Source organism: Plecotus auritus (genome assembly GCF_963455305.1).
Source record: "Plecotus auritus genome assembly, chromosome: 10".
NCBI classification, from domain to species: domain Eukaryota; kingdom Metazoa; phylum Chordata; class Mammalia; order Chiroptera; family Vespertilionidae; genus Plecotus; species Plecotus auritus.
This window is the reverse complement of record NC_137785.1, coordinates 55682399-55696364: the sequence shown is the minus strand read 5'-3', so window position 1 is coordinate 55696364 and position 13966 is coordinate 55682399. Positions and strand designations below refer to the sequence as shown.

At 50.6% G+C, this 13966-nt stretch overlaps 1 protein-coding gene across 6 annotated transcripts in view; it reads right to left on the bottom strand.

Annotated features, from left to right (window-relative positions):
• CES5A (carboxylesterase 5A) overlaps positions 1–13966 on the bottom strand; it is a 168217-nt gene that overhangs the window by 13289 nt on the left and 140962 nt on the right. For 4 of the 6 annotated variants that reach the window (XM_080643732.1, XM_080643730.1, XM_080643734.1 and 1 more), the window contains 4 exons: positions 7375–7579; positions 5267–5405; positions 3464–3597; positions 1835–1988 (listed from right to left, as the gene is read on the bottom strand). In XM_080643732.1, the coding sequence (XP_080499858.1) occupies positions 1835–1988; positions 3464–3597; positions 5267–5405; positions 7375–7579 (632 nt within the window). The remainder of the gene's footprint in view (positions 1–1834; positions 1989–3463; positions 3598–5266; positions 5406–7374; positions 7580–13966) is intronic. The other 2 variants (XM_080643733.1, XM_080643735.1) reach the window with 2 other exon arrangements.

Here is a 13966-nt window from a genome sequence, read left to right as displayed (position 1 = left end):
ACATCGGCCTGCGGACTGAATGGTCTCAAGTTCGATTCCGGTCAAGGGCTTGTGGGCTTGATCCCCAGGAGGGGGCATGCACGAGGCAGCCAATCAATTCTCTCTCATCATTGATGTTTCTATCCCTCTCTCCCTCTCCCTTCCTCTCTAAAATCAACAAAAAGTATATTCAAAAACAAAAACAAAAAACTGAGCCCACGTCACAAACTTGTCCTGAGGAGTAGAAGAAGTGCGAATACAGAAGGCTTCGCACAGCGCTCGGTTAAGTAATAAGCACTCATGAATAGTGGCTGCTATCACTTACGTAAAGTTGGTATAATCCACCTTATAGGTTTATATGGAAGGTAAAGAATACCTTGTATGTTGTCAAATGTTATATAGCAGGAGCTTAACCCATCTCCCTGTGACTTACTTCTGTGGTTAATATGTTACTGGATGCCCGGGAAGTACTGACCCCTCCGAACACAGAGCCCGGAGCCGTATTCCGGCCCCTCTGCACATCTCTCTTCCCATCCATTTCTTGCCAAGAGCCAGGTGTGTCTGCTTCCAGATCTGCTTTGCCAGTTACACTTGCCATTGTCATTACATAACCAGTGAACTATCATGGGAACCAATGGATGTGTGTGTAAAAAGAAAACAAAATGATGTGGGTTTTTTTTTGGGGGGGGGCGGTAACTTGATAGAGGTAGGTAGCTAAATAATATGGCTACCAAATTAAGGGAGAACAAGATAAGAGTAAATCACGTGAGGGGATAGAAAGCTCCCTAAGTGGGCTGCATCCACATATTTCTTTGCAGCATCTTTAAGTGGGTGCGCACCGTAAGGATACTGAACCCCCAATTTAAGGGCAACGGATCCTGTGTGTGGCGGGGGGGTGCGTTATGCAGGAGAACCTTGCTGGGCCTCCAGTCAGCAGACTGACTCTGGAAAGTAAGACCCTGCATCAAACTACTGGCGAAGGAAGGTACCTTTTACGTTTTAAGTGAAAATGTTTACATGCATCCTTTGCTATTTGATGCTTTTAGCTGAGCTCCTCTATTCACTGATGACCAGTCCTGATAACTGGATGCTAGGCCTTCAACTGTACGCATATAAATGAGTTTTCCTCGAATTACCACTCACTAGGAGATCTTGGATGATTCATGTAAACTCTCAGACGACAGCTCTCGTCCTTAAAACGAGACGGAGCCCCTGACTCACGGTGTGAGGCTCCAGGGAGACCGTGTGTATGAAAGTATTTGTTCAACATGAAGCACCAATCAGATGTACGTGGTTCATCATCCTCTTTTTTTTTTTTTTTTTTTTAACAAAAACAACTCAACACCATTTACTGTCGTGTGGTAGTCCCATAAGGGGAATGTAAGCCAATATGAATAAATGGGTAAGAATATTCTCCCAACAAAGGACGCCTACAAAACACAAACGGTGTTGCCTCTCAGTAATATCTCATTAAGGCATTTCTAGGTGGAGACACGTGTGAGCAGCATGATATCCCCTCCTTTTAGCATGATCCGACCTAGCTGTTTTCTTGACTTTGTTTTAGAATGAGTCTCCTCTGCATCATCTAATACGAGGTTCACATACTCATCAAAATCGATGTTACAGCCTTCTGTCCACATATTCACGTGCGCATACAGCCTCCCCTGAATCCGAGACCTATTTTGCAAGTATCTGAAGATGAGGCAGATGGTCGGCACCATCCCCTCCCGCACCTCTGGGCCCTGGTCACGGTATGCCGTGGGGGAAGCTAACCAAGACCACACTAAGCCGCGCTCTCTCAGAGCCGCTCTCATCATCCTCATTTTTGTAACCTCCCCCACCGAAGAGAACTCACAAGGCTGGACACGCTGATGGCTCCCGCCGACTCGCCGAAGATGGTCACAGAGCGTGGGTCCCCACCAAAGAACTCGATGTTCTCCTGGACCCAGGTCAGGGCAGCCAGCTGGTCCATGAAGGCCCAGTTCCCCGGCGCGTGCTTGTCCCCTGTGCTAGGGGCAAGAGGCGGAATGAGAATCCTCAGTGGGCCACGAAGGGAGCTGGCGGCCGAGGCTGTGGGCAGGCGTCAGGGCATCACCACTCCCTCCAGGGAAGTGAGGAACACCAGGCTTGGCTCTCTCCCTCTGCTGGGATTTTGGTTTGAGAATCTGAGGCAAGTTATGCACCCCAGAAAAATGCACAATGTCCTAAGTGCAATTTCAGGGTATTCATAGGATCCCCTGAATCCATGGATTCCAGAAGAGTCCTGCTCCTGAGAGCTGGTCTGCACCAGGAGCGAGACCTCCCTGGGCACAGAGGTTCCAATGAATGACTAAGTGAATCATGACGATAATAACAGTAGCGGCAGCACTGTCCTAAAGGCTTTACGGCTGATGCTACCGTAATCCTCCAAACCTGTGAGGTAGGTGGTGCTGGTCTTTCTCTGCCTGCCCCTCTGGGCTTTATCCCTACCTTCTCCGCCCTCCTGCTAAAAGGCTGACCTCTGTGTGTGCGAGGAGCCGTGGCTGAGGGTGGGATATCAAGAGCAGGCAAGGAGCAGGGGCTGAGGGTGGCATTCCAAGAGACCAGTATGTTTATGTTTAATACACCACTCGAGGCCCCCTGTGCTGGGAGGTGGTTTGGGCAGTGGCTGCATTTTCTGAGGCCTGGCTCACACCAATTCCCTCCACTGAAATCTGCAATCAAGCCCTAAGGATCCTGCTGGATACACTGGCTCCTTCTCACAGTCAGGGAATCAGGACACAGAGAGAGCAAATCCCTTGCCCAGGACCTAAAATGCTGCAGATTTGGGATTCAAACCCAATGAGTCTGACCCCAGAGTCATGGTCTGGCCATGGCCTCATGCTGCAGACCATGCAGAGAGCCTACTTCCCAGGATGGGTGGACAATTAATGGGGTGGGGAGACAATGCAGTGGAGTGACTATTCTCAGGTGAGCATTTGAGGAGCCTTGAGATGGGGCCCTATGGCAGAGACAACTAATGGCTCACACACTCTGTGTCCTTGACTTCCAGGGCTACGTTGCCCCGCCTCCCTTGTATTGGGCATGGCCATGTGACTGAGTTCTGCCCATGGTGTGGAAACAGAAGTGATGATCGCCACCTCCAGGCTGCCCCTGAAAGCGGGCCCTCACATGATCCTCCAGTCACTTTCTCCACCTGCTGGCCAAAGGCAGAGCCACAGGTGGAAGGAGCCTGGGCCCCTGATTGACCATTTGGAAGGATGTCTGTCAGTCAGGAACCCTCAATCAGATTTTACTGAAGTCAGAAAAAGATGTTTATTGCTCTAAGCCACTAATACGTGGGGGGTTATCCGTCAGAGGTGCTAAAATTACCTAATAATTTGGGCCAAATTTGTTCAATGTCCTTGAAGGCTCCTCCTTAGGATGCTGGGCACTGAATCCCCTATGGCTGCTGCACAGCTGTCCCTTGGGGATCAGGGGTGTCAATCATTTGGGGGGCACTCACTTGAAGAAGCCAAACATTCCTAGCCGGTACTGGGTAGTCACAACCAGCATATCCTCGTAGGCAGCGAGGGCTGACCCGTCGAAGATGGAGGCTGAGCCAGTCTGGAAGGCACCTCCTGGAAGCCACACCATGACCTGAGGAGGAGAGAGGAACTTTCTGGTCAGCCTGTGGCGCATCCCCATCCCCTCCCTGTGAATGCTGGGTCCTTCTTTCTTTACGAAAAGGCAAATGTCATGTTTTCCTTTCTAAAGAGCATCAGAGGTTTTGTAAAAAGCTCAGGGTTGCCAAAACCGGTTTGGCTCAGTGGATAGAGCGTCGGCCTGCGGACTGAAGGGTCCCGGGTTCGATTCTGGTCAAGGGCATGTACCTTGGTTGCGGGCACATCCCCAGTGGGAGGTGTGCAGGAGGCAGCTGATCGATGTTTCTCTCTCATCGATGTTTCTAGCTCTCTGTCCCTCTCCCTTCCTCTCTGTAAAATATCAATAAAATATATTTAAAAAAAAAAATAAAGCTCAGGGTTAAACATGTGGGCTCCAGCATCTGAGTGCCCGAGTTTAAGTCTGAGCTCTGCCACTGACTAGCTGTGTGACCTTGGACAGATTACTTAGCCTCTCTGAGCCTCTTTTTTCTCATCTGTAAGATGTGAAGAATCCAAGTATTTTAGTTATGAGGCTATTATGAGGTTTAAACAAGATTCTCCTTCTGAGGTTCCTAGAACAATGTTGGCACATTTCAAGTGCTCAGAAAGTATTAACTAAATATTGAATTTGTGACCCGCAGGAAGATAGAAATCATTGTAAGCCATGTATGAAAGCAAAAGCAGCTTAAGCTTTTTAATCTAAGGCTTTTGTCTACCTACAAAGAGAAGAGAAGACAGGAAAAAAAGGGAAGTGTGGAAACTTTACTATATTGATTAGAAAAACTGGGACTGAGGAACATAAATCATTATTCAAATGCTATTATCACTATTTATACTTAATAATAAATGCCTTCCATTCTCCATTTTAAAGGTCATATTAGGGACTGCCATCCTTGGGGCAGGAAGAGAGAAGGAAGCCACTGAGGAAAGAGGAGAACTGGACAAAGCATTAGCTTTGACACGAGAATCTGCCACTTACTGGGGTAGAGCATGGAGCAAGGCGCTTACACTCTCTCTCCCTGTGCCTCACCTTCATCATCTGTAGAATGGGTTCAATAATCCCGACCCTTTGGGTTACTATGGGGGGTTCTATAAGATAATGTACTGTGCCTAGCACACATCAGCAATCAATAGAGGTTGTTGTTATAATGCAACAGAGCGAGTCTCCCATTGTACTGGCATGGGGGAGAAAAGAGGATGGGAGGGTATGGTTACAAATTAGACTGCACCTTTTTACTCACTTATACAGGGATCTTTCACAATCTTAAATGAGATGCTTCGAGTTATTACCTGATTGACTTCATTGCAAACAGAAAAATTGGAGAAGGCAGTTATTTTCTTTAACAGAAGGATTTTTCAAGCAAACAAACACAAAAATAATCAGAGTCCTTTTAAGCAGTGCCTTCTCTAAATGTTTACCGACTGTTAAATACTCAACAGAGGGGGAAACACAAAACAACCTAAAAATCAAAGGTCAAGTCACTGCCAACAAAGAAGCGAAAAGGTAAAGTGAATACGTCATTCAAATGACTTTTTAAGGAAGTTATTGACATGTCAATGATTCCATTTAAAACAGTAGGAGGCTGGGGCTGATTCCAGACCACCAGCCACTCGGCCAGGGTCCCAGCCCCAGGACCTGCCCCCAGCACGGCAGACAGCCTTACCGGGAACTTGGAGCCGGTGTCCGCACGGGCTGGCGCATAGATGTTAAGGTACAGGCAGTCTTCCGACACTCTGAATTTGGGGTAATGCACCCGAAGGATGTGTTGATCTGAGAGCAGCCACTCTGAGTTCTGGAAGCACCTTGGAAAGAGGAGGAGAAACCCCCGGAGTTGCTGTCAGCAAACTTGCCTGGGGAGGGGCCCATTCCTGTCGCCTGGGCCTGAGCAGAAGATGCCTATGGGGGCTTTCGGTACACAGTTAATCATGCCCCCTCCACCCAGGGGCACACATGAACAAACCATGGTTCTCTCTGATCTGGTTCTCAGGAGGGAAAGCACATGGTGTATACTAATTGTACCATTAGCCCCCAGCACTCACCATCATAATCCAGACACACGCATAAAGACCCCGCTGGCTCAACAATTCCCCCAACTGCAGAGGTCAGGACACTGGGTTGCTAATCAAGAGCTTGGCTCTGCCAGCCCCCTCTTCTGACCCCAGAGGAACAAAAGGAAGTTTCCAGGCCTCTCTACGAGGAAGCAACTGAGGCAGGGTGGCAGAGAGACTCCTGCACCCAGGCCTTTGCTCAAGCTGGTCCCTCTGGCTAGACTGCTGTCTTCCTCTGTTTCTCATGTTCTTCCCTTCCTTTCAGATTCCGTCTACATGCTACCTCCTCCAAGAAGCCTTCGGAGGTTTCTCCAGATAGACCATAGGTATCTTCGGAAACACCTACACATTTTCCTTTATTTTTCCTAGAACTTCTCCTAGACTTGTATATGAGTGTAATCATAGTCCCAGCTCAACTGAGCAGCTAGAAGCCTAGGGCTCTGTATTAGTCACCTAAGTACCTCAGAGCCCACATCCCCACACCTGCCACACAGTAAGATCGAATGACATTGTGTATGTGAATATTTCTACAAAGTGCTCAATCACTTTAATTTCTTGGTAGAACAGCATACAGATTTGCTGCAAATCTACCCCCGGACAAGTTTGTATGCCCTTTTGCCCCTTTGTAAGTTGTTTATCAGAAATCGAGGCTTCAGGCTCCCAGGAAAGTCATCTCTGACCTCCCCTCAGAGCTAGGCTAAGTGGTTCTCTGTGCTTCCTCAGCTCCTTCTCCGATCCCGTGGTGGCCCTTGTCACTCTATATTTTAATTGTCATTACTGTTTATGTCTCCACCACTGCTACCCGTCTGCAGGTTCCTGAGGGCAGCTATGTCTAACCCATGGTGGTGTCATCGAGGGCCTAATGGAATCTAGCTATTGATATGAGCTGAATGAATGAATGAATAAATGAATGAATGAATGAATGAATGAACAGATGAGTGTTCACTTAGTGTCCTCAGTCCCTGGGCCACGAGAGGTCTTCTGTGGCTTAGGGAGCTTCTTGGCACCAGGGTACGCCTTTGGCCTGTGAAAGCAATGCCAGGCCTGTGAAAGCAATGCCAGGAATATGACCAGCCTGAGGACTTGACAAGATTTGACAGTCAGAAGATTCTTGGGGAGTTCCAAGCCTCAGCTCCCACCTGATGCGTGAGGCCCCTCCTCGGTTCCCCAGGAAACTGGTTGCCTACCTAAGCTTGGAAACTTGCAGTGACTGGGAGCTCCTTACCTCCCAGTCCCTCTGTGTCGCAGAGACACACCCGTGCCGTCATTCCACAGGTTGTTACGGATTTTCCCCGGGGGGCCAGGCGCTGTACTGGGCACAGTACTGACTGCTAGAACTAACATCCCTGTAGTGTGATTCTTCACTCTACAGCCCTTATCCAGTCCGACCAAGGAGACCAGGCCTGGCGGACCGTCCCTTCCAATCAGTAAGCCCATCACAGTGGCTCCCCAACCTGATGGAACTCAGAATCCTCAGAGAGCTTTCCGACAATCCAGTTTTCTAGGTCTGAAGATTCCAATTCAGGAAGTTTGGACGGGAGCTCAGGGGATCTGCATGTTCTGAACGGTGCCATGTGATCACGGAAGCCACTTCTGTAGCCCTGTCCTCCTCCTCCCCGATGCTCCCCCACCGACCATTGGGCTGCATGACCTTTATTCCCCCTCAATGCCCTGCCCCCACTTCCAGGTCACAGGCCACCCATGGGATCAAGCCCGGTCTTACAAATTAGGGTAGGATGTGGCGTTTCGGATGCCATTCCAGGGCGACGCAGGCTTTGGGTTTGTAAATCGCAGGGGTCCTAGCGGGGGTGCAGCATAGGGGACCCCGAGGAACACATTCACAGGCATGGTGCTTCCCAGCACAGTGGCTCGCTTTCCCCGGACCCAGCCCAGCCTGGTGTTCCTGGCGGGTGCATCTCCAGCTGGCCCTAAGGGAACACACATGGGGAGGAATCAGGAGCTGGCTGGGAAGAGGCCAGGAATAAGCCAAACTCAGAGCTCCCCCAGGTGGGGGCGCTCTTTCTGGGCCCAGAAGCGATGCAACAGGAAGTATCTGGATTCCTTCTCCAGGAACCCATGTCCACTGCCTCCTTCAAATTTGCCTTAAAAGTCACCTGTATCAGAGCACAAACTTAGTCTCTTCTGGGATCACAGCACCAAGCCACAGGTCCCCCGGTTACCATGGAAACCCTTCTCCCTTCCGGGCCCAGAAGCCTCCCTTCCTATGGAACTGATGATACACACCAGGCCCGTGGAGCCTAGGACTGCACAGAATCACCAGGCCCAGAGTTTCCGTCATTGTCATAACCCACCAGCACGACGGTCTGTGCATCACCTACCTACAGGACGACTGACATTTTGTTTTTCTTAAAACCAAATCTCAATTAACTTTTCACATTTACCTAGAGGATTCTTAAGCAAGCACATCTACGGAGTGGTGGTTTTGCTGAGTTAGGTGTATCCTTTGAATAAAGTAAATATTCAGCAAGGAAAATAGAAAATCCTCACGCAGATGCCAACTGCAGTCAGCCCGTCTGCCTCCAGGGGTCTGAGGGGGAGACTTCTGAGACTGAGAGCGTGGGCTTCTCGGCTGCCACCTAGAATGTGGAGCCTTCGGAGGTTAGCAGCCCGGCTACGGAGTCAGTGGGACCCAGGTGTGCTGGTGCTACCTCAGCTAAGGTCATTTCAATAGTGAAGCTCCCGCCCTGGCCGGTTTGGCTCAGTGGATAGAGCGTCGGCCTGTGGACTGAAAGGTCCCAGGTTCGATTCCGGTCAAGGGCATGTACCTTGGTTATGGGCACATCCCCAGTAGGAGGTGTGCAGGAGGCAGCTGGCTGATGTTTCTCTCTCATCGATGTTTCTAACTCTATCCCTCTCCCTTCCTCTCTGTAAAAAATCAATAAAATATATATTTTTTAAAAAAATAGTGAAGCTCCTGCCTGGGCAGCCAGCACCACAAAAGCACAGGCTCTATCCCAGGACAGAGGGCTCTCCAAGCCCCCCACAGGGTGTGAGAAACTCAAGGGCGGGACCGGGGGTCTTCTGTGCTCTACCGTGTGGCCCAGAAAGAGACCCGGGCTCTGGGGCTTTCAACAGCACCAGGACATGGGTCAGGTGCCCTGAGGTGACTACACAGCCCGCCGTGGGCCCTCAGAGGCCCCTGAGCAGTGATTGCATTTCCACCAGTGGACAATCCTCCAAGATAGGGAAACCCCCCTCCTACCTCATCTTCTGAGAGCCCTTCTCTCCCACTGGGTGTCTCACCCTCGGCGGCAACTGCAAGGACCCAAACAGCCCAGATCAGGGTCCGGCCGGGGTGCACCCACTCTCCACTCATCTGGCTGGCCCGCCTGCACTCCCTGGACATCCACGGCTGCTGCTGGCCTCAGAGAGCTTCCGTCAGAGACAAGAAAGAGCCTCCTGTTAGCAGACAAATGTTGAGCAGGCAGACACCGGTCACAGGATTGGTGAAGCATAGCATGAGGCCAAGATTCAAGGAAGGACTTGGCCAAGCAAGACTTTCCTGTTCTGATTTACATAAACAGCTGAAGAGTGGGCCTTGATCTGGGGAAAAAATAATTTGTTAGGCTTTGGGCTCACAGAAGAATAGGAGTAGATTTGGAATCAGGTAAGCCAGAGACCTCAACTCAGACCTCAACTTCAGGGGTTGGGAAGGCAGCCAACAAGCAATGAATGCCTCAGGAGAGCAATAGGGAGTGGTGGGGACTGTGGGAAACTGGGCCACACATGCTCTGTCTAAAGGGGCAGTGACTTCTCCACCTCAGGAAACTTCTGTTTTGTGACAATGTTGGTAGGCCACACCAGAGGTATACAATATTAAATGTGGCCTCAATTGTTTAAAAAAAAAAAAACACACACCCACACCCACAATGTGAGCCCAACGCACCATTTCTACTGGCTGGAGTTGTGTCACCGGTAAAGCCAGCAGTTCTGATCTAGACCCAGGGCCTCCCGGGTAAATATGAGGAGGCTCTGCTGGGACCTGCCCTCAGCATTCTGGGTTCTCACTGCTGCACTCTTTTTGTCACAAGGCCATGCTGAGACACAGCAGGTGGGTCACGGCAGAGGGCCCAGAATGGGGCTTCCCAAACGTTTGGGACGGGGGCTGGTGGAATCGGAATTATCTGGCGCACCTGCTGAAAATGCATCCTTCTGCCCCCCCCCCCCCGCCCTCAGAGAGGGTGGGGCAGGAATTTAAAAATATCAATAGCGGCTGTGGGAAGCATCCATCTAACACACGGGAGGTTTCCCAGGGTAGTCACTTCCTGAGAGAGGTGGGATAGGCACAAGCAGGTATGAAGTGCCTGCTGGATACAGACCTTCAGCTTCACAATTTGTCCCATTCCCACTACTAACTGGACCAGCCATGTACTGGAGACTCCCAAAGCAATTGTTACCTATCTCATGCCCTGAGGATTGTGCTTTGACCTCACCTCCTAGGACCCTGATGTCCTCATCAGTAGACAAACCAGTGGCCTGGATGGCCCCTGAGAGACGCAGACCTTTGATGGGTTCTCTCTGTTCTCCCAGATTGCACTCCTGATACCCTGAGGGGGAAACCAGAACGAGAAGACGTCCGTCCAAGGCTTGGCTTTAAAATACCCTCATCTACGCCGGGTGGTAGGCAGTGCGGTTCAAAGCCCACTTTCTGATCCTCACGGGAGAGGCTAAAGGAAACCTCAAGGCATCGGGGCCATGACAGTGACCTCAGGGTGGAGAGCAGACTCGATCTGTGACATGCGTGTCACGTGAAAATGCTTCTCCTCATCAAGATCACCCTCCTCATGAAAAGGGAGCCCACTGTATGGGAGAACATATTTGGCAATGAGACATCTGATGAAGGTTTAATATCCAAAGTATATAAGGAATTCATTCAACTTAACAGAAGGAAGATAAACAATCCAATTAAAAAACGGGCAAAGGACCTAAATAGACACTTCTCCAAAGCGGACGGACAGATGGCCAAGAGACATATGAAAAAATGCTCAAAGTCACTGATCATAAGAAGGATGCAAATTAGAACAGCAATGAGGTTATCATCTCACACCTGTCAGAATGGCCTGCATCAACAAATCTACAAACAACAAGTGCTGGCGAGGATGTGGAGAGAAGGGAACGCTAGTACATGGCTGGTGGGAATGGGAGAAGAAGGTGGACATAGATAATACTCTCAACAATAAATACTTAAAATTAGTAAATAAAAAATAATTTAAAAAAAAGATCACTCTACTCCATGCATTGCCCTAGCCCAAGAACTAGGGCCAGGTCTCAGCATAGCCCTAGCAAGGAATATAGCCTCATTCTCTGGGAGGAAATGGCTTTCTCCCTGAGTTAATTACATGACATGGCAAATGTGTCCTGGTAGGAACAGAAAAACAAGTGTGGGAGTGGATCTTGAGGGCGATGGACCTGAGCATGAGGCAGGAGACTGCGTAGGAGAGAACTAGTTGCAAGAGCAATGTTCTCATGACTCCGGATTTATTGTCCTGAAAGAACGCTTTGGGGCTGGTCGAATAGGCTGCAGGAGTGGCTCTCGGGAGCCTGGCCATCACGACAGCTCACAGTAAATGAGATGGAGATGCTGGACTTGCCACGGCAGAGCTCTGATGAAGAGATCAGAAGGCTCAGGCATGTGGATCTGCTCGCTGACTGGCCGCTGACCACAGAGACAGGAGTGAGCCTAGCTAAGACCAGCAGAACTGCCCGAGCACGCCCAGCACCCATGGCTGACCCACAGAAACATGAGCTGAATAAGGGGTTATTTTTGAAGTCACGCTGATCCGGTGGTTGGTTGCACAACAATATATAACGGGGACGTACGGTGGTATGCAGACGTTGGAGGCTGTCAGAGCAAAAAACCTAAAATTCACGGGACCGAATGCTGCCTCATTAGTGTGCTCCTAGCTGCTTCTGCTAAGATGTGGGAAGGCAGAAAAAGAAGCAACTTCTGTCAAACACTTCAGTTCTAGACTATTGTCTCCAGGAAGTCAGGCCCCGGAGGGGGGCGGAGAGGGTGGAGGAGAACCCTGTGAGTCCTGAACAGAGGGAGCCTGCATCGAGGGTCCCGGCTAGTGAGAGGGTGAATCCAGCCCAAGATGGAATGGCGACACACGCCCAGGCACAGGACTCCGAGAGCCATCTCACAGGTGGCCAAATCCAATGCCCCAAATGTCACCATCCCAAAGGACACACACCTTCTGGGCCTGTAGGGCCGCTGGCGGATAGATGTAGAACCCTATGGGGACCAGTGTGGGAGAAGCACGTGGCCCCGCCAGCCTCCTGTCCCCAACCCATCCATGCCTTGGCCCTGAGGCCCAGGGATTAGGACCCAATCTTCAAAACCGGAGGGAAGAAGGAGACCCAGGACAAACTCAGGCTACATTTCCCCACCCCTGGAGCAGAGTGAGGGCTCAGCATCCTAACCTGGCATTTGTAAACAATAAAGAATGTCCCATGTTGGTACTAAGTTTGAGGTAGTGACATTACCTCAGTGCTTGTGGTGGGAGTCAAGATCGACGAGTTCAGCTCCTTGCAACTGGAGGAGAATAGTTATTTAAATTATAGGAGTAATTGTATCAAGAGTATACAATCACTGGAGGCCCAGTACACAAAAATTTGTGCACTCAGGGGGTTCCTCAGCCCAGCCTGTGCCTTCTCGCAGTCCGGGATCCCTCAGGGGATGTCCACCTGCCACCACCGACCGGTCACTATGATGCACACTGACCACCAGGGGGCAGACAGTGCAGGAGCTGCCCCCTGGTGGTCAGTGCGCTCCCTGGGGGATTGGGCCTAAGCTGGCAGTCAGACATCCCTCTGGCAGCCTGGGAGCCCTCAGGGGATGTCTGACTGCAGCCTAAGCCTCGGGCCTAAGCCTCAGTCTGACATCCTTAGCGCTGTCGAGGAGGCGGGAGAGGCTCCCGCCACCACCACTGCGCTCACAGCCATCAGCCCAGCTTGTGGCTGAGTAGAGCTCCCCCTGTGCCCTATGGGAATGCACTGACCACCAGGGGGCAGCTCCTGCACTGAGCATCTGCCCCCTGGTGGTCAGTGTGCATCATAGTGACCAGTCGTTCCCGGTCGTCCGCTGTTAGGGTCAATTTGCATATTATCCTTTTATTATATAGGATTATGTAATAGTTACTGTTCTTGTTATTATCATGGCCCTTATGGTGCAAAGTGCTTTGCACACGGCCCTTTACTTGATGTTCCTACAACTGTATGAAGTGAGTATTATTACTCCACTTTATAGATGAGAGCATTAAGGCTTAGGGGAACTGACTACTTAGTTTCCTGACTGGTAAGTCTGAGCTTTTACAGACTCCTCTACGTTGCAGATTTGTCTCTGGAAGGAACAACTCTGACTTCATGGATTCTAAGAGAATTACAACTAGGGGGCGTCTAGAGATGACCAAAGCCAGCTTCCTCCTCAGCATGATGGGACACTGGGGGCCACAGGGGGTAAGGCTGGGACCAGGACCTAGGTTCCTGACTCCTGACCACTATTCTCACACAAACGGCACAGGGTTCTCACTTTCCTTCCCCAGGGTGCCAGGGCGACACGCACCGTCTCGTTTAATCCTCACGACAACCCTAAGAGACGTGGTTTATCCTCATTTTAAATATGACAGAACTGATGTTTCCAAAAGTCATTATCTTGCCCAAGGTCCTGGACACAAAATGGCAGTCAGCATTTGAAAGGAAAACTCTTATTAGGAAGCTTGTGCTCTTAACTCCTACTCTACCTGCTTGGGGGAGGGTAGCGCTCACCCAGGTGGGGACCTCACAAGGTAGAGTGTCTGTGTGTTGGGGGCCCCAGGGCATTCCCACATCCCTAGACCAGCCCCCACCGCCCCAGGCTGCACCGGGAGGCCTGGCCTGCTCACTCACGCGTGTGCCAAGAGCTCTCTGATCTTCTCCAACGTGTGTCTCCAGGGGATGCTACGTGTTCTGCATGCCCAAGGCCCTTGCCGAGAGCATCCAACTGCCAGGGACCACTCCCTGAGGTCCTCAGTGAGAAACAAAGCACTTTGCCTGGAGGCAGAGACGGGGGAGGGGAGAGCCAGCAAGAAGCCAGGGGCAGGAGGAGTGATCTGTTCCCTAATCTGACCAAAAGGCCAAGATACCTTCAGGCTAGGGGGACAGGGGTTTTCAGGAAAGGAGAAAAAATGGTCCTGGGACCCTCTAAGGCACCCACAGTCCAGGATGGTTGGCCTTTCTGGTCTGTCACCCTCCCCCCCAAACCAAAGGGAGTGGTCTATTCAAGCCTGCTGTAATGGTTAATTTTATGCATTAAT